This window comes from Onthophagus taurus, chromosome 3 (assembly GCF_036711975.1).
Source record: "Onthophagus taurus isolate NC chromosome 3, IU_Otau_3.0, whole genome shotgun sequence".
In the NCBI taxonomy this organism is placed as follows: domain Eukaryota; kingdom Metazoa; phylum Arthropoda; class Insecta; order Coleoptera; family Scarabaeidae; genus Onthophagus; species Onthophagus taurus.
In genome coordinates, this window is record NC_091968.1 from 2,325,920 (window position 1) to 2,347,827 (window position 21,908).

General features: G+C 34.4%; 1 protein-coding gene across 1 annotated transcript in view; it reads right to left on the reverse strand.

Annotated features, from left to right (window-relative positions):
- The window catches only part of LOC111420077 (slit guidance ligand), a 170,278-nt gene extending 148,426 nt beyond the window's left edge, over positions 1-21,852 (reverse strand). The window contains exons 1-2 of the mRNA XM_071195339.1: positions 21,440-21,852; positions 13,982-14,449 (exon numbers count right to left, since the gene is read on the reverse strand). Of these exons, the coding sequence (XP_071051440.1) occupies positions 13,982-14,232 (251 nt within the window). The 5' untranslated portion in view covers positions 14,233-14,449; positions 21,440-21,852. The remainder of the gene's footprint in view (positions 1-13,981; positions 14,450-21,439) is intronic.
- Between the last annotated feature and the right edge of the window lie 56 nt (positions 21,853-21,908).

The window sequence follows — 21,908 nt, forward strand, 5'->3', positions numbered from 1 at the left end:
GTGCTAAACCTAGTATTAGTTGTAGTGTTAGTATTAGTTCTAGTTTTAGATGTTATTCAGCGTTAGTTTGTTGTAAAACTAACTAAAAGTACTAAAAGTAGAACTAACACTAATTAGTTAGTGTTAGTTCACCAATATTCTTAACATTCTAGACCTAGAAACTTTCTAGTTCTAGGTCTAGTGTTAATTCTAGTTTGAATTGTTATTCAGCGCTAGGTTGTTGAATACTTTTATTGAACTAAGAGTAGAACTATGACGTACGGCTGACCCCGAGTGTTTCTAGTTATAGGGTTAGTTCTAGTTTTAGCTGTTATTCAGCGCTATATTCTACATTGTTCTATATTCTTATTGAAGTAAATAATAATTTATTGAAATAAATATAGTACTAACACTAGATCTAAAACTAGAACGTACTAGGAATGTCCGTCTTTTAAGATGGCTAAATCCGAATATTTCTAGGTCTGGTCTAGTGCTAGTTCTAGAATTAGTTCTAGTTTTAGTTGTTATTCAACGTTAGATTCTTGTATGTTTTTATTGAACTAAAAGTGGAACTAACATTAGACCTACAACTAGAAACATTCGGGTTTAGCCGCACGTCTCTCAAGACGGCTAAACCCAAATGATTCTAGTTCTAGGTCTAGTGTTAGTTCTAGTGACAATACTAATACAAAACTAGAACTAATACTAGCCCTAAAACTAGAAACATTCAGGTTTAGCTGTCTTAAGAGACGTACGGCTAAACCAGAATGTTTCTAGTTCTAGGTCTAGTATTAGTTCTAGATTTAGATGTTATTCGGCGTTAATGTGTTATATACCTATATTGAACTAAAACTAGAACTAACACTAGACCTAGAACTAGAATCATTCGGGTTCAGCCGTGCGTCATTAGACGCACAGCTAAAGTTTTAATTCGCGACTTCTAGTTTTAATTATTATTCAGCGTTACATTTTTGTATATTTTTATTGAACTAAAAGTGAAACAAACTAAATTTCGGATTTAGCCGTTGTTATATTTCAGCTGTTCGAATTTTTATGCATTAAAATCCGTTATATCGAGATTTTACAGTACTCTAACGTACGTTTTCTTTTTTATGATTAAGAAAGTGTTGAAATTATTTAAAAAAATGATTTAATAATTTGCTTCACTCTGTATAGTATATATATTTTCAATGAGAGATGTTGTAATAAAAAACGAGCACATTCGGTTTGTTGACCGAAAGAATTAACACGTCGTTTTTTATTTTTATTTCTTAAGGTACGTGTCCGCGTTTTGTTGAGTGTGCCCCTTTTTAAATTTTGTAAGGGGGAATGAAGATGTCTTGGCCTCGTCTACGTCGTTTGCATACGTAAATAGGATCGAGTCGGGTACCTTAATAAAAGGAATTTTATGTTATGCTAGGTCACATGCTGGGTGAGGAAGGAAAATAAAAATAATAAAACGTCTTCAGGTCTCTACAGGGGACGGGGTTTAATAGAATTTTTATTTTCTATTTTTTTTAATAAATTATGAACATCTTGGCATAACCGTTTATAATTCACAAACTCCTAACAAAAACCTGGTTAAAATAAGCTTACGGAAGGCTTGATTAAGAGTATAATATCGATTGTACATAATTAAAACGCTCTTAAGACGCAATTTGCATATAAATGACCGGTGCGGTGTAGTTTTAATGAATACCAAATTTGGAATACTGGATTGGGGCGGGTTTTAAGAAAACGATCTTTAAGACGAGAGAGTCTGAAGCTGTCGGGAACGGGGATGGATAAGTTATTAACCTGCGTTTTATTAAGTGATTTAATAAAACCGCCTCGTTTAATTCTTTCGAGTGGAGTTATGGATCGATTAAAAAAATTTTTCCACTTCCTTATTTGGCTGTTTATCGATAAAACTTTTTTTATTTACCTTTTTAGTTGTTTTCGAGACTATATTGTCTCTTAACAACTTTAAAGCGATATTTATAGTGGTATTATCACACCAGGATGATGGAATGTTTGAATTGTACGTTTTATGAGTGAGTTCTTTGATACGTTATCTCGTTTTTAAAAAATTTCTGAATGATCGATTCATTTCTTTTTTTTTTTTTTCGAAATCCTACCTCAAAGATTTCAATTCAACACTTTAAATAATTAATGAATCTTAATTTAAATTCTTAGGCAATTTTCAATTTGTTCAATGTTAAATAAAAATTAAGATTTATTCGTTATGCAATTAAATTTTACCACAAAGAAGAGAAACGCGCAAGTACTAAACGTAACGGTAACTTATCTTCCACCAAAGTATGTCCGAATGGCAGTATATCAAAGCATTAATTAGACAAAAGCTGACGTTTAATATTCGACCATAAATTCCGGCTCGGAAACCAAGCGTTGGCGAGTGCGAACAGAGCTGCGCCCCAACTCTGTATTGTTTGTTTTCAGTTTTGGTTCGGTATTGGAATTGCAAACGATTTAAGTTTGATTTCAAACAATATTATTGCTTTGAGATGAAGTTATGATGAAGTAAAAAGTTTTTTAAATTAAGACATTTCTTTAGATTTTGTGTTAGTTCTAATGATCGTGTTAGTGCAAAACTAGAAGTAACACTAGACTTAGAACTAGAATTATTCGAGTTTAGCCTTAAGAGACGTACGGCTAAACCCGAATGTTTCTATTCCTAGATCTAGTGTTAGTTCTAATGCTCTTGTTTTAGTTGATATTCAGCGTTAGATTGTTATAGCTATATTTTTCATTGAACTAAAACTAGAACTAACACAAGACCTAGAACTAGAATCATTCGGGTTTAGCCGTCTTGAGAGACGTGCGGCTAAACCCGAAAGTTTTTAGTTCTCGGTCTAGTGTTAGTTCTGGTATTGCACTAGCACTATCACTAGAACAGATACAAGACCTAGAACTTACAATTAAACTATGTTGCATTTTATGTAGGGCAGTGTAAGTGCATAGTAGTTTTGTAACTATGGTTACAGCATTCATATATTGCGAGTTATATGAAGTTCCAGGTATATTGAAACCAGTAAAGAGTACTTTCAAGACACTGAGCTAGGATTACTTTGAAATAACTGACTTTAAAACAAGAACCATCGAACGGTTTCAACATTCGAGTATGTTGACTAGACAATTTGGCTTTTCGTGGAACTTACCTTTCTGTAGCAACTAGCAAAGAATGACAACAAGGCATTGAGATTTTTCAAAAATGATTATATTGTATAAAAGATTCATTTCTTATTGTCTAGAAATTGCTAATAGGAACTTCTGCAGAGTCGTCGCATTCGAATTAAACCGAATACAATAGATATATTAATCAACCATAATACAAAATAATGACATAGATATAACGCTTTAAACACTAAAGAACAGAGAGAATCCAGGTCATGATAAATGGCGAACCAATATTACGATAAAAGTACTCTCAACCACTATGAAGTTGACCACAAGAATCATAACAAACAAAGAAAAATTAATGTATTTCATCAGCAATGGAGGAAACACGTTGATAAGATAAGCTCGACAGGAATCACTAAATGGGCTAAAGCACAAAAACCAGAAACCAAGCGCTAAGTTCCAGACAGAACAGATAGCACTAGGTCTTATAGCAAGAAGAATAAGACAAAACACAAACTAATTGCTGTCTGCTAACCGTGAAGTAAGATTAACTTACTTCCATGTTCCGTTAAACCTAGTTCAAGAAGACTGGGAGTGCAGAACGTGATGAGATGAACTAATTCGTGATGTCGGTAATGCAGGGACCACGTTAGTAAGTTGAATCCGACTCAAATTACTAAATGGGCAAAAATATAAAGATCAGGAATCAAGCGCTCAGCTGGATATCCTTATTATAAGAACAAAGGAGACAGAACTGATAGGACAAGGTCAGCAAGAAGGTTGGAAGAAGAAGAAGAATAAGACAAAATACAAACTAATTGATGTCTGCATACCGTGAAGTCAGATAAACTTACTTGTATGCTCTGTTAAGCCTAATTAGTCCTGGATCCTATAGCAAACCTTAAACCTGGTGCAGAAAGATTATTTAATTGAGAAATAACTAGCTGAAACTGAAGAATTTCAAACTTGAAGCGACATTGGCGGATATCACAGAATCAAAAAAATTTACGACAGTCCCAATAATTGGGACCAAGTTCTCACAGTGCCTCTTAGGAAGTCCTGAATTTTATTATTGCTGCGGTGGCAGAATTGCATTAAATCCATAACATACCCGGAGAACTTGGAAACATGATTATTTTAGAAATCATGAAACTCATCGTTCGTTTTCACTTGACATTTCAGAGAGATGCATTGTCTGTAAAACTAAATTAAATTTTCCAACATATCATAGCTTACAAAGACAACATTAATAATAACAAAAAAATTTAATAATAATTATTGAACAGAATTAAAACCATAAAGATCAGGAACCAAGCGTCCCAAATGCTGGCAGAAAAGCTGGATTTTGTTATCATTTGAAGAAATGAAACGAAAGAGACAGGACTATGTCCTATGCAAGAAGAAGAAGACAAAATACAAACCAATTGCCGCCTTCTGACCGTTAAGTAAGATTCACTTACTTTTATGCACTGTTAAACCTAGTTCAAGAAGACTGGACGTTGATAAGATGAGCGTGATACGAATCGCAAAGATGCAAAACCACAAAGACCAAGATCCAAACTTCCCAAAGCTGGCAGGAAAGCTAGATTTCGTTATCACGAAAAGGAATGAGGCCGAAGAGACAGGACTAACTCCTATAGCAAAAAGAAGACAAAATACAAACCAGTTGCCTCCATGTTTTATTAAACTTAATGAAAACAATTGTTGTATCTAAAATCATGATTGACGAAGCCTATTTCCAATTAAGTGGTTATGTAAATAACCATATTAGATTGTTTGAGGTTAGTCAAAGTAACTGATAGGTTCGGCATTTTCAGTGAAAAAGTAATTGGTCCTTATTTTTTGAGAATGACACCATTGTAACCATATCTGGTGCGCTCTACAGATAGATGTTAAACAAGTTTTTTGCCACAAGTTGCTAAATTGGGTCTCGAGCTTCATTGATTTCATTAGGACGGAGCAATCACTCACTCAGCTCGGGGATTAAGATTTTGAATGAAAAAATAGCAACTTCTTTTCCTCTTAATGCAGGAGCCTTCATCGACCATTTATTTTATCGTTTTTAGAGATTTTCGTGCTGTCTGGTAGGTAGACCTAAAATACCATTTGTTTTAACGTCTAAGAACCGATGTAGATACTATTTGTATTGCATTAAAACTAGAATTATCACTAGAACTAACACAAGACCTAGAACTAACTAGAATCATTCGGGTGTAGGCGTCTTGAGAGACGTGGGACTAAACCCAAATTTGTCTAATTCTAGGTCTAGTGTTAGTTCTAGTTTTGCACTAACACTGTTATTAGAACTAAAACAAGACCTAGAACTAGAATCATTCGAGTTTAGCCGTCCTATAATGGATGTAACATTTGAAAGAAATTTTTATATTACTTCCATCTTTGAAAATAGTATTTTCGATATCTACAATTCGCAGCTTTTGCGATTTAAGCTCTCGACGGCTCTCTATCGCACGTATCCGGGACTTTTCATTGGCACAGTTTATTGTTTACCATTCAATGGTCTACTAGGTTTTGATCCGGAAACGTATGGCGGATCCGTCACGTGTTGGCTAATCCTCGGATTTCGTACTGGACCACGATCGTCATAGAGCCATGTAAATAATAAACGATCATAATAACTACCTCCTCTCATGGTGGGATTTTAAAATATCAAGATTTACCAAATTATACCTGGCATTGAAATCATTTAAATTGTAGATTTTTTTTGTAGTTTAAAATTTAACTTTAATCTACACTACATAAATGTGTATTTTGACATTCGATCTTCGTGTACGTTTTCGTGTGTCATAATCTGAGTTTGTCACGCTATACTGGTAATGTCGAATTCGTGTATCCTAATCGTACGATACGATAAGAGAAGAAAAATATACGAAAACGTCCGTTCGAAAGAATTCCGTTAATTCTTAAGCATCGGATTTCATGGATTAAACTTATTGAGGCATTTTATTGATGAATATTATTCACGGATCAGTTCATATCTATTTATTTTTGTTTTTTTTTTGTGAATTTTAATAAATCGATCTCGATGTTGGACGAGAGAGGTGGATATCGAGTTATTAATTCACGCACCGCGTAGGTTGTAAACGTTCGCGTGCTAATCAAATTTTAATTGGCCCTAGTTCGTTTAGTAATTGGCGGTGAGGATTTTGCAAAATTCCATCGTGTGGAATTTTCACGCGAACCACCTCTACGTTCACCCAATATTCTGAATTGATTTCTACTTCAAAACGGTTCAGCTTTTTGTAATTAAAATTTTAAATGTTCCTCTTTATAAAACCAAAATCACATTCGCAAACATTCTCTCAAACCATAACAAATTTTAATCCATAATTTCATTAATTACAGTAAAACCTCATACAAAAAAGAGAGTGTCCGCTTATAGCCAAAAGTTCGTTATATGAAAATTTTTTAATTTGGAATTAAAAGTGAAAATTCAAACAGCTATCTACACTAGAACTAACACTAGTACTGGAACTAAGACTAGAACTAGAATCAATCGGATTTATCCCGCTAGGCTAAACCCGAATGTTTCTATTTCTAGATCTAGTGTTAGTTCTAATTCCAGTTTTAGTTGTTATTCAGAGTTAAATTGTTATATATCTTCTATTGAACGAAAACTAGAACTAACACTAGACCTAGAACTATAAAGCTTTGGGATTAGCCGTGCGTCTGAAGACGCACGGCTAAACCCGAAACTTTCTAGTTCTAGGTCTAGTGTTAGTTCTAGTTTTGCACTAGTACTATCACTAGAATTAACACTAGACCTAAAAGTAGAATCATTCGGGTTTAGCTGTCTTGAGAGACGTGCGGCTAAACCCGAATGATTCTAGTTATAGGTCTAGTGTTAGTTCTAGTTTTGCACTAGCACTATCACTAGAAGTAACACTAGACCTAGAAGTAGAATCATTTTGATTTAGCCGTCTTAAGAGACGTGCGGTTAAACCCGAATAATTCTAGTTCTAGGACTAGTGTTAGTTCTAGTTTTGCACCAACATTGTCATTAGAACTAACACAAGACCTAGAACTAGAATCATTCGGGTTTAGCCCTCTTGAGAGACGTGGGGCTAAACCCGAATGATTCTAATTCTAGGACTAGTGTTAGTTCTATTGACAGTGTTAATGCAAAACTAGAACTAATACTAGTCCTAGTACTAGAATCATTCGAGTTTAACCGTCTTATGAGACGTACGGTTAAACCCGAATGTTTCTAGTTCTAGGTCTAGTGTTAGTTCTAATGCTAGTATTAGTAATATAAGTAGTATTAAACAATTTTCTTAAATAATTTTAAAAAATTTTTAATAATTACTATATAAAGAAAGATAGAATTTAGAGATATTTGAAAAGGCGTGAATTTATTTACGTTCCCTTTAGAGTTACCATTACGGCAATTTAACTTCAAGATCTTATCTGATGGTTGCATTTGCATCTGTTAGGCTGAAGCTGTCGCAAAATCTCGGAAATCGTGTCGTAATGGTACATTTCCTCCTCTATATATATATATATATATATACAGTAAAGAGAACCCGAGTTATGCAGTGTATACCTCGAGCACGCAGCAAAGATGCATGTCGCGAAACTTCTTCCAGATGGTATCTCTCGAGAAAGAGAGAGAACCGAGCGCCTTTGGTTTAAAGATATCCCGGATCCAGATGGTTATCTCGAACTGGGCGTAATAAGTTTTTGGTACACGGTGAACTTTTCAAACTGGTCGGTATAAAAATAAATTAAATAAATAAGAATTATTGGAAATAAAAAGATTCTTATACTTTTAATTAATTTTTGTGTAATAAGAAGTAAAAATGTATGGTTATTTTTCTTTAGAAGACACAAAAAAGTTGAAAACAATTTTTCCATCATAGTTGAAACTTTTCACAAGCTTTCGAAGAGTTTTTGAGTTCTCCTCCCCAAACTTCGGCACTTTACAATATTTCATCGCCCGCGGTACGTTGGCCATCGGGCTTTTGCCATAGGTTTATTACAATTTTGTCGCAGAACTGCTGGTGACAGCTTCGGTAATTAGTTTTTGCCCGAACAGCTCGTTGTTTTCTTCTCCCCTCTCATCAATTCGCCGAGAGGGTCCATTAATAAACTTTTTGGGGTCTGCCCGGACACGAAAATTATTTCTTTGCCTCTTTTATTTTATTATTATTACTGTACCACGCCAAGAGTCAACAACCCAACATTAACTTCTTAACTCCTTCGCCTTCTTGAGGTAGTACTAGACCACTTAAACTCTTTAACTCTTCGCGCGTGAACTCAAACGATTACCGACGAACGCATTTTCCTTACCGATTATCACCTTTTGAAGTTGTTCAGAGTAGACTGGTAAATTTACTTTCGCAAATCGATGTAAAGTTTGTTGGTGTGGTAGGTGTGAAACTGCATGGTTTTAAAGGAAACAAAGAAAATCGCTGTTCTAAGCTTTAAGCTACGAGGTTTATTGAAGATATACCTCCATTTGTTACTTCGAAACACGTAACAATGCGGTTGACCTCGTCAGTTTTCCTTTGGGCTATTTCTCGTAAAGTTATTTATTTCGATAACCATCGAAATCCTTGAATTCTCAAAGTGTTATTACTTTTTTTTTTTTTGATACATTATCATAAATTTAATCGTAAACAGAAAATATTACGATTACCAACGTAATCAATAATGTAAAGTGTGTTGGTTAAATATAGAATTAAACGAAGTAAATTAATATATTTAAACAAAAAAATTTAAATTACATCAAATTTCGCTTCAATAGAAACAGTCTGAGCTATAAAGAGTGATAATAATGTGAACTGTTTAGGAGTTAGTGCCGAGGTCGCTTGCGTCCGAGGCTCTATAATTTCATAAGTTGAAGCTATGTAGTCAAGATAGTTTGTGGTCGCGGCACTACAATCTACAACATTAATGAGGTACAAACCGAGGTTGCTTGCGGCCGAGGCATTACATTATAAACTGCTAAAGAGTTAATAGCCGAGGTCGCTTGCGGCCGAGGCCCTATAATCTCATGAATTGAAGACATGTAGCCAATTTTAAGATAATTTGTGATTAGAACTAACACCAGACCTAGAACTAGAATTATTCCGTTTAGCCGTACCTGTCTTAAGACGACTGGTTTAGCCTAGAAGGTGGTAATAATAATAATAATAATAATAATGAGTATGTTTACAATTTCAATAAATGACAATTACAAAATGTACGGCGTATATGTAAATTCATGTATGGAATAGCACGGGTTGCTGCTAAAATGTAATTTTAGGACATGTTTAAATTGTTTTCGTGAAGGGGATTTTATGTCGTCCCGCAATTTATTATAAAATCTTATTCCTTGGTAGTAAATAAATTGTTGGCATGTCAACAGCCTATGGTAAGGGATTTGTAACAATTTTTGATTTCTCGTACTGTAGTTATGTAACTCCTCTTGGCATAATACACCATTCAAATTTTCTTTTACGAACATCAAACATTTATAAATGTACAACGAGTAAACGGACATTATTTTTGATTTTATAACTTTTATAACTGGCCTACAACTTTCTAGTTGATTAGTTTTGAATAGCGTTCTTACTGCTTTTTTTCTGAATTAAGGGTATACGCTCGGCTCCTGGTGAACTTTCCCAAAACAGAATGCTATATATTATGACATCACACTCTGGAAATTCGAGTAATATACCACCATCACTGTTTGCAAATCTGTTAGGCTTATAAGTGTTCTAAGTTGGTAAACTACTGAGCTAAGTTTCTTTCCTATTACGTCCACTTGTAGATTCTATTTCAAAGAGTTTTCAAACTGCAGCCACAGTAACTTAACTGCCGAGACGTTATTATTTGTTTTAGTACTAAAATCAATTTTTTGTGTCTTATTTTCGTTCAGCTTAAGTTTGTTCGTTTTAAATCAATCTGATGCAACCTTTTGATGAGACCTTCATTTTCGTGTAGCTCTTCAACTGTACTAGATATATTTATCAATGTTGTGTCATTTGCATACATTATCGTTACACATATTCAGAGTTTCCGGAAGATCGTTCATATATAAAAGAAATAAAATTGGACCCAAGATGGATCCCTGCGGTACACCGATTTCCACCCTTCTTATGGTCGATCTATAATAAAATTACCAACTTGGACCACCTCTCTTCGATTTTCTAGGTACGATTGAAACACTGTTATCGTAGGGTGTCTGATGCCATAATATTCCAGTTTCTCTAACAGTATCTTGTGATTGACACAATGCAATGCCTTTGTAAGATCCAACATTAGGGCCGAAATTTTTTTTGACTCATTAAAACCATCAATGATTTGCTCATGTAGATCAATTAGAGCTGTAGTTGTGGAGGATTTCCTTACATAGCCATGTTGATGCTTACTGAAAGCATCTCCACCATCTCTCCTCTTGTACAAATAGTCAAGAAGACGCGATTTCAACTGATGCTCAAAAAGTTTTGACATTATTGGTAAGATAGCTATTGGCCAAAAATTATTAGGATTATTTACATCACCTTTCTTGTATATGGCAGATATTCTCGCAATTTTCAGCTCATTAGGGAAAATGAACTGTTGAAAACATTTGTTAAGGTAGTAGGTAGCACTAGTTAGCATAAAATATCACTATATTGATTCAGTTCTAGGTCTAATGTTAGTTCCAGTTACAGTAGAAGTGTAAAACTATAACTAACACTATACCTAGAACTAGAACCATGCGGGTTTAGCCGTGCGTCTCTAAAGACGGTTAGTTCTAGTTTTAATTGTTATTCAGTGTTAGATTGTGGTATATTTTTATTGGACGATAAGTAGAACTAACACTAGACCAAAAACTAGAATCATTCGGCTTTAGCCGTCTTATGAGACGAACGGCTAAACCCGAATGTTTCTAGTTCTGGGTCTAATGTTAGTTCCAGTTTTACACTAACACTGTTACTATGTAGAACTAACACTATATCTAGAACTAGAATCATTTGGGTTTAGCCGCATGTCTCTAAAGATGGCTAAACTCGAATGACATTGGTAATCACGGCCGAATGAAACCGAAGTGCTACAATCTAGAACATAAATGAGTTATTAGCCGATGAATTCAATTGATGAAAAAGTAGTTGAGGTCGCTTATGGCTTAGGTCGAAGTGATATAACTTAGGCTATCCATTAAAAAGTTAGTAATCAAAATCGCTTGAATTAATAGAAATTAATATCTTGTTTGGCTAAGACATATTGTACATCAAATTTCACTTCAATAGAATTGTCTGAGCTATAAAGAGTGATAACAATGTGAATTGATTAAGAGTTAATAGAAGAGTTCGCTTGCGGCTGAGGCTCTATAATCTCATGAGTTGAAGACATATAGCCAATTTTAAGATAATTTGTGATGAGAACTAACACCAGACCTAAAACTAGAATCATTCCGTTTAGCCGTACCTATCTTAAGACGGCTGGTAGGTGGTAGGTAGCGTTAGTTAGTATAAAATATCACTATGCATATTTTTATTGAACTAAAACTAGAACTAGCACTATACCTAGAACTAGAAAGTTTCGGGTTTAGCCATTCGTCTGAAGCAGCCAGTATTAATTGTTATGCAGCGCTAGACCATTAGCATTTTTGAAAAAGTTATCCATGTTGCAAGATTAATAATCAAATAAAAACCATGTAAAAACTACTAACTTGCATTTATTTATATAAAGTCGTACTAGTTTCGAGTTAACCCATCAGCAGCGACAAAGTCAATGAAGCTATAATAGGTGTAGACTGGAAATCGGATAAGAATAAAACATTTTGTTATCTGATAGATACACAAAATGAAGATAAAAGATGAAAAATGGCGACGTTAAAAAGTGTGGAATGTTAAAAATTAGAAAACATTAAGAGGATGCGTTGGAGGGATGAGATGAGGCGAGACGGACTAGACCAAAAACTAGAATCATTCGGCTTTAGCCGTCTTGTGAGACGCACGGCTAAACCCGAATGTTTCTAGTTTTGGGTCTAATGTTAGTTCCAGTTTTACACTAACACTGTTACTATGTAGAACTAACACTATACCTAGAACTAGAATCATTTGGGTTTAGCCGCACGTCTCTAAAGATGGCTAAACCCGAATGACATTGGTAACCACGGCCGAGTAAAACAGAAGTGCTAATTTAGAACATAAATGACTTACAATAATACGCTACAATAATTCAATTGATAAGAAAGTAGTTGAGGTCGCTTATGGCTTAGGTCGAGGTGATATAACTTAGGCCATTAAAAAGTTAGTAATCAAAATTGCTTGAATTAATAGAAATTAATATCTTGTTTGGCTAAGACATATTGTAGTTTAAATTGGTTGTGATCGAAGGTCTACAATTAGGATTTGTTACAGATATGGAAACACAAAATACTAAAAAAATAGAGATTTTAACTCACAAAAATATGAATATATACTTTTATTATCAAAATATATTTGCGCACGATAACTTTTTAAATAACTTCATTGATGAAATCGCCGTGCACAAAACAAATAAACTGTTAAACGTAATCGTATTATTCCGCGATGGATTTGTTTATTTTTGGAGGCGCTAAGTTGTGAATTGGGGAGGTGAATAGCTCCTTTATGCTTTGCGTAGGAACCCGAGACTCTATGTTGGCTAAATTTTATTTTTGCAAGTGTACAAAAGTTTTCCTGATGTGTTACGCCTTTATGCACGTATCGATGTGTAACAGTACGGTTACTGCTCGATAAATATTTATCAATACTACTTGGAAGTTGAAAGGTGGTCGTACGTTTTCCGCAAAACACACGTTTGCTGAAAAGCAGCTGTGTTTGGTTTGTCGAAACGATGGAATAGAGATTTGGTTGTCTTTAAACTCGGCCAACTACGTACGTGTAACGGTTTATTTTATTTAATCTTTGAGGATTTCCCGTAGAATAAAACATAGTTTCTGTTCTTCAAATCCTTGTTTACACGGTTATACTAAAATAGGTTAAAAACTACTATATAGAGAGATATTGTAAGTTTCTAGATTATCAAACAAAGGCAATAAATCGTACATCATTACCAATTCAATACCCTAATGGAACATTATCTAACGTAACCTATACACGATGACTACATCATCCATAAAAGGTTTTAAGTATTGTTATTGCGGAAGTAAACCGATACAACACGATACCGAAAACCTCCCGATTGAGAAACGCCGCTCTAATGGTCGTTTCAGCATCATCGGACACGAGAAAGTAACACCTTCAAGAAATGTGGTGGAAGAAACACAGAAGAGTTTTAGTCGAATGTGCGCCGACGCCGCGTTAATAATTGTGACGAAACGCGGAGTACACGCCCGAAGCGGTACACCTGTTGAGGAGGAACGGACGGGGGTCAGAGGTTGATTTTGACGGATGGCTCTCGGCGTTTCAGAGAGAAAACTCGAGAAAGGACGCCGAGATGAGTCCCGGGCTACGTGAAATCGTAGGAAGATGGGTTTTCAAGCAACGTAATACCTTTTCTGTATTAACTGACGGTGATTTAACGTCTCCAGTTTTCGGATAGAATTTCCTACGAAAGTGAAGAAGAAAGAAAAAGAAATAGGAGATGTTTAAATATTGTTTAATTAAAGCAAAATTTTAGTTATTTTTAAATTTTCACCAGTTTAAAAAGCTTAAAGTAAAAAATAACCGCACCTGGACCTCGTATTTGTTTTAATCATTACTCCGCACACACAACGAAGAAGTTTTGAAAGCGGCACGTCACGGATTTGTTTCCAAATTTAATTAGCTCCCCGAACGGATGTCGTTAAAATCCATTTGTTTTCCCCTTTAAATCATTTACGTAAGGTTTTTACAATCCCTTTTAAACGGTTACGTCACCGGAATATTAAGCGAATCTCAAATTAGAAATTAAAATTTCTACTTACAATTTTTCAGTATCCGATGGAATATTTCTTGGTACTTGGGTAAGTCCACGATGAGAACAATCAACGGCGGTGCCAGCGCAGCCGCAAAGTCTTGGACATCGCGGACCTGATGATGATAATGATGATCCGGGGGCGTTTGCAATAGCTGCGACCGCACCGTTGATGACGTCGCGACCCGGTTCAGCCGAGGTGGCCCAAAGACACACCAGGACAAAGAGGGCTAGGGCCGCGTAGGCGGCCGTGGCTCGCATTCCTGCCGCCCCTGTCGCCCTGTACTCGCGCACCAGGAAGCCGCGCGCGTTCGGCACGACGGCGACGACGAAGGAGGTGGAGTTCGTCGCGGCGGCGGCAACGCGCCCCTCTGACGCCTCCAAACGCCGCGTCGTTAAACTCCACTAACCGAGGTGGTGGTGGACAGTTATAAGGCTATTTACGCGGGATTTTCTAAATTATCTTGTTTTAGGTAATCTGAAACAAACAAAAAATTATGAGTATCCAAAAAACTGTTCAACAATTATCAAGAGTGTAAAGATGCAGAAAGAAATATCTCTTAAAACCTTCCTTAATCACATACACCACTCTGCCAAATACCAAAAAAGCTTGTAAATATGTTATGGCATATTTAGACAAACTGTTAAGGTATTGTGCAAAAAATGGATACCATCAACGCTACCAAAGAATCGTGACTATGATATAAGCAGAAATTATCGGCAATTTAATTCAAAACACTAGAACGTATATACAGGGTGATCTATTAGCTCACCATCAAACTTTGTTCGTTGGGACTGCACTACTTGCACTAAGCAGTTTAGTGCAGATGTTGTGTGTTCGTTAGGGATAGTGTAGTTTAGCGCAGTTGCACTCATACTGTTCGTTGGGCCATAGACAGTACAATTTCGTGGAGTCAGTGCAAGTTAGTGCAAATTTTGTTGAACCTGCTTTCGGTTAGGTGCAACAAGTGCAGTGTAATTCAGTGTAACTAAAATGGCGGAATATTTGGGGCGTGTTTTATAATAAATGAAGATTATTGTTATTTGATTGTTGTAGGTAAGTAGCTATACTATTATTATTAATATTAAATATTAAGAAATAAAACCTTATAATAATTAATATTTGTTGTATTAGAGAACACAGTGTATCAATGACAGTAGAGGCAGTAAAAAATGGACAAGAATGTTATAGTTTTGAAGAAGGGCGTACAATTATTATTGATTAAGAAATAATGATGAAGAAATAATAAAGAAAATGAAAAAATGGATTGGGATGATGCGAAAACAAAATTATTGCCGCATCTCTATAAAGAAAAAAAAAAAGTTTAGTTGAAGAACGAAAAGTAAAAACTTTAAAGAAAATATGGAATTTGATAAGCAATAAAATAAAGGCGTAAGGGGACATTGCATCTCCTCTCCAAGTAGAGAACAAGTGGAAGAGTCTTGAAAGAGGCTATAAAAACAAACTCTTAACATCAAAGAAAACTGGAAGAGGTAGAAGATCCTGTCCATACCAACGGGAATTAGAGGATATTTTAGCAAAGCGTCACTCTATGCAACCCAACCCATTTGTACCTTGGGGAGCTCGACAATCCGATGGTATCGATGATATGGGAAAAAAGCGAAAGCCAGATTGTGCAATAGAAAAATGCATAGAAGATGAACCAATTGCAGGACCTTCGAACGTTTCGGTTCCTGAAGCCGAAAATCAAAGCCGAATCAACTTAACTGACCAAATGATGATTTAAGAACTACAAACTCCATCCCAGAACAGAAATCGGGATCGCACCACAGCTGGAGAATTAAGTAAATTAAGACAATTGCAAGAAGAAATGTTTAAATTTAAAAAGGAAAATGAGGAAAGACAATTTAAACAAAGGCAGGAGTTAATCGAAGAAATGACAACTATTTCGCTGACAATCTCCTGTACGTCCATTTCAAATATTGCACACTTTCTTGATAAAAACTTGTTCGTTGCGACCACACTTTTCTAACCTTGCACTTACTTACACTTAATTGCACTATGACGTCATATTAGTGCCATGTCGTGCAGAGTAGGGAAGACCCAACGAGCAAAGCTATTAAAAAATTCGTATCTCAAGAACGAATTGAGATACAATGATCAATCATTTTAAAGTAAATTTAATAAACAAAGGGGTATTTGACAAGTACTACATAGCCAGTGGATGCGCACTGGATTTGCCTTGATGCTACATACACCACACCTTCTTCTTGTTCCACTCTTAGGCTGATGCGCAACAAAATTTAATCACTGGTACAAACGGCTATGATTTCTTAATTTGTATTTTTGGTTCTGATTTCCTAGTCCTTTTGGAATTAGGTACTAAAATTGGGCCAACAAGACCGGCTAGAACCACCCTCCTGAAATCTTTTGCCGTTAATCTATTAGGCAGATTCATTGTTTTAAATAGGCAATATACATTTACCATAGAAGCATCTAGGAAGTAGTTGCTTTGACGATCTATTTTGTAGCTAGCTAAAAGTTGATCGAATTTATCGACACTGTTCATGTTGGCATTATAATCAGTTAGCACTTTTGGGCACAATATTTAGAATATATTTCCATTTTTTCCTCTTCTATTAAGTTTCGTGCAATCTTCAGGATTGTGATAATTTGATAAAAGGTGTATGTACCTTTTATCTTTCCATTTTACTGCAAATAGTTTTGTATCACTTGTGTACCAGTCGAATTCATCTCTTTGAAGCTGCTTGTCCGTTTGAAAATTAAGTAAATACTTTCGAGACACATTCACTGTTACAACTGCATATATCTCAGGTTGCTTTAAATTTTGCGTTAGTTCCACACTGTTAAAAGAATTATCAAAAAATATTTTATGGTTGAAGGTGGAGAACCTAGACTCTGTCCCATAAGTTGATCCAGGGATTTTCCAACATAAATGTCGAATTTCAAACAGTATCCCGACTCATCACTAAGCATCCATACTTTGTAATCCCTTTTTATGGATTTCTTAGGCATATGTTTTTATTAAATATGCTCAGTACACGTTTCGAGAGAAACCTCTCATCTTCAGCTGAATCTAATATAAAGATTGGATACAATATTAATATACACTACTAAACAATTTTAAAAAATAAAAAAACTTGCGTCATAATTAACTATACATATAAAACCTATGTAGAAAGTTAAACAATTCATAATACCTCATAACTACAAAAAAACGAATTAAAATCGATTACGAATAAAAAACTTATTAAAATATTAAAAACTTACTAAAAATAGAGGAAAAACGAAAAATAATTTGAGAAAAAATTCAACATACTAATATAACTATATTCAACATACTAAAGAAACCGGACATAGAATTAATTATGACAATATTTCATTAATACATAAATGTGATAAAAGTTACAGACTTGATCTTCTTGAAACTTTAGAAATTCTGAAACATGAATCTAAAAATGTAAACTTGCTTAATGATCAAATTCAAATACAATATAAACCCCTTTTTATGTTTCATTAATTCCCGATTTTTATCGTCATGATTTTTCTTTTCTCTTCTTGTGAGTGCATTTCTTTTTGAAATTTCTCCTCCTCTCTCTTGCAACTTTGGTCTTTGTCTCTTTTTCGTAACCTTGATTGTCGTCAGTCGTGTCTCTTCTTTTCGTCCGCCATTCATCTTGCAATTTTTTCTCAAATTATTTTTCGCTTTTCTTCTATTTTTAGTAAGTTTTTAATATTTTAATAAGTTTTTTATTCGTAATCGATTTTAATTCGTTTTTTGTAGTTAATCGATTAGTATTATGAATTTTTTCACTTTGTACATAGGTTTTATATAGTTAATTATGACGTAAGTTTTTTTATTTTTTAAAATTGTTTAGTAATGTATATTAATATTGTATCCAATCTTTATATTAGATTCAGCTGAAGATGAGAGATTTCTATCCAAACATGTACTGAGCATATTTAATAAAAGCAAGTTTTGAAGTAAAATTTTTCTGTTTAAAATTATTCTATACTTGCAACATGGATCACCTGGAATATACTGTTTTAGCACACTTCTACCTTTAAATGTGATCATCGACTCGTCCAAGGCTAATACTTCACTTGTTAAAAGACAATACTTAAAAGCTTTTTCTAAGTGATCTAACAACGGCCGAAGTTTATAAAGACGATCAAAATATTCTGAATCACTATCAGAGTTATCATTGATATGCATGTGTCCTAAAAGCCAACCAAATCTTTTTTGCACCATAAGAATCTTTGTAACTTGGTAAATGCTTGATCCCCATAACTAAATTTATTCCTAAACATGTATTTATTTCTTCGCACTTCGCACCACTATAATGTTTTCCAGTACGCATTTGTTCTTGCTCGGCATATAAGTTTGTTTGAAAAACTCTATGATCTATTTCGTCACGAACGCCGCTGATTTCGCCAAAAGGTTAAGGCTAATCAAATCTTTCCGTTTTACCCCACATCAGTGGCTAGCTAATTGTAGTTAATTTTTTTTTAATTTTTGCTTGAAGTACAGATAAAGGTTTGTTGTCATCTGAATCACTTTCACTGGAATAAATATCAATATTTAGCATATCTTCACCTATATACCTTAAATCTGACTCATCACCAAACGACAAAGAATAAGCTTTTCTAGGTTACTCTTAAGATCCATTGATCCATCATTGCCTGACATTTCCTGGAGAGAAATAAATTTGTAGAAATTTTTCCTGGCACACAAAAAATGCATTATAGGTACAAATATTGAACCAAATAATCAAAATGATTACTGGTTATCAAAAATATATATTTGTAAAACAATATATTCAACTTATTTGAAAACAAATTTAATATAGATTAAGGAATAATTAAGGATCAAAAAACTGATATTTTTAACAAAAACTAAAAATAATATGGCCTTAATTTGATTTCAAGACACGATCCCGTCTTAATAACATCACAATCGTTAATTAATCTTTGTTTCAAATTGAGCGAACCAATCATTTCCAGCAGTTCCCAAAACAATCCTTTCCAAATTAACCCAACAATACCATTAATCAAGTCGAGGTAAAATACAAAGAAATAACCACTATTTCAAGGGTAATTCTTTGAAAAAATTGCGATTTTTTTAAAGATTTTCTTGTGCCACTTGACGTAGATTCGCTGTTATAGGTTGGAGTTTATGGTTTAGGAGATTATAGCCCTCCCAAAAACGACCACATACACTCGGCTTGCTAATCAATCAATCAATCAATTAATTAACAACCGTGGCGGCCTTAAGGGGGGCTCAACACTCGATCCAGCGATTGTGACGCCGCGTTATCTCTACTAACGAGGCAAAACTGCTTTATCGCTGGTTCATTTCACAGTGGCATAGAGAGAGAGAGAGATTCTGTCATCAGAGTGCGATAGTTTCGCGTTCGAGTGAGGCCCCGTTACATATAGTACGAAGAGTACGAAGAACTCCGGGAGCATTTGCATACGAAACGTTCTTAGAAACGTTAACCATTTTCTCGCTCTCTGTTTCAACTAATCGAAACGAAATCTTTTTCTCTTAATAACAAAAATTCTTAAATGCAACATATATACACTAAAATAAATAAAAACTAAATAAAGAAATGAAAAAGTATGAAAAGAGAAAGATCGTTTTGCGATTTTCTCTTTATAAAAAAAGACTTTCCTGTCCAAATAAGATAAAACTACCGAAGGATGTCTGAAGGAAAAGGGTCCTCGTCGCAGAAGAGCAAGTGGGGCGACTTCCACACAGTGAAAGTACACACCCGGAGGGCAGGAAACAACAAAGGGCCGAATGGAAATCTGGCTCCGTTGATGGGTCTTTGGCCCAAGCAAATAACTCTGGTACTTTCTTGAAGGTTTAGGGTGCATTATGGACTCGATGCATGGATAAGGGAGCGCCTAAGGGTATTCTTAGATGTGGGGGGACTAGATATTGGAAGATGAACAATATAAGGAATAAGGAATAAACGGGGTTTATATTAAGAAACTCTTCAAATAATAACCGAACAGATAAAGTGTTACTAATAAGTTATTAATTTTGAAAATTCAACAAAATTATCATTGGTAATATCCTAAATAAATAAAAATTTGGCAAATCAATTATATTTTTCTGGAAATTTTTGACAACTCAACTAAATAAAAATAATTAGATTGCGAATCAGGCAGAAATTGCTATTAAGGTATTGTTTGTAAGTGACGATCCACAAGTTTTCAACTACTTTGAAAAGAGTCATCACCAAAACCAGAGGGATTTGGTGTTGTTCGCTTGATATCATTCTTAAAATATTCTAAAATGTATAAATTTAATACACGGAGCAGCTGCACATAGATCGTTCATTATTGGAAGTCATTTAAAACTATCGCAATTTCTGAGCAGCTAATATGAATCTCTGGTGCATGTGGAATCTGAAATGGCACAATTTTGGAATCTATGAAGGAGATGCAACTCCATGTCACCCTAACCATGATGATTTCATTATTATTAAAGCTATTTACGTCATTACAGAAACATATCACTAAAATTAATGGTAATTAAATTTGCAGATCACATGTAAATATGATTCAAAGCAGTTTTTGAAGATTTTGGAAAATAGTAACTTTGAGGTTTGTTATCTAGTTCAAACACAGATTAACAACTTAAAATGTAAATATCTTATTGCTGATGCCAAAGTCTTTCATGATTCTTCAAGATTAGAAGACAAAATAAGATAAAAATTTAAGAAAATTAACCTTTGATGGACAAAAATAATTGGTTCTTTCTCTTTAAAGAGCGAAACCAAGCTTGGTTTTAATGTAACAAGCTGTATTGGTCATCTGAAAATGTGGTTCAAATAAAACTATTTCGTATTACTTAACGCATCTAGATCTTTCTTCCTAGTTATTGGTTGCCTTATTTTGCAATGGGTATCCCGGGTAACAGGAAAATATGACCATCAAAGGCAAGATCATATCAAATCCAACCTTAATTAAGTTACGTTTAAGTCAACCTTAATTTCTACAAATTAAATTGGGTAAATATCATTTGATATTGTACGTCAAGTTTAGGAATTGTTTCGAAAAAGGTTTTAAATTTGGAAAATTGATGAAATGTTTTAAATAAAAAACATAGAGGCTTTTACTGAAAATAAAATAATAAATAAAGTGGTTAATTTACAACAATGCGGAGTATAATTTTTAAACAATAAAGTGCTTAGTAATAAAAAATAATAAAAGTAAATAAAAATCTGTCCATTATAATGTTGAAAGTTCATATTTCGACAAAAACTCGTTACCCCATACGTTTATTTACACAACGAATTTTGCACGTACGTTTGTTTACGAGTTTCGTGAACGTTGCAGAGGTGAAATTAATATTTTGATGCGGGCGCACAAAATCGATTGAAAAAACGAAGCTTAGGCGAACGGATTTTCGAAGCTTTTTCAGATAACATACAAAAAACGACGCATGAAATTTATGATAATTATCGGATTTACCTTTATTTAAGATTCTTGACAACAAACATCCTTCACCAAGTTTTATTATCAAAATAACAAACTTTTGCCAAAACTTTTCCAAATATCCACACAAAAAAAGAAAACAATTTTTAATCACGTGATAAAGTTAAACATTTTTAATATTTAAAATAATTTTAGTCGAGAAATAAATTTGGAGGATTTAAAAAAAAAACTTGTAGTTTTCCCGGAAATATTTAAACGAATTTTTTTTTTGTATTTTGAGTTCAAAATTGGCGCACTATTAATAAGAATAGAATTTGTCCGAAAATAGCGAAACGTACAGAAAACGGCGCCGCGGTACAAACGCGATGTTTTCCGCCGAAAAAAAGCTAAGGGGCGCACGCAAACCGACCCGTACAAGCTCCAAAGCTCGACTAAAGCTCTCTCTGCGGAGGGACGCGTTCGCAAAGAACTGGTTTTTCGGGAAGGCGCACACGTCTTGTGATAT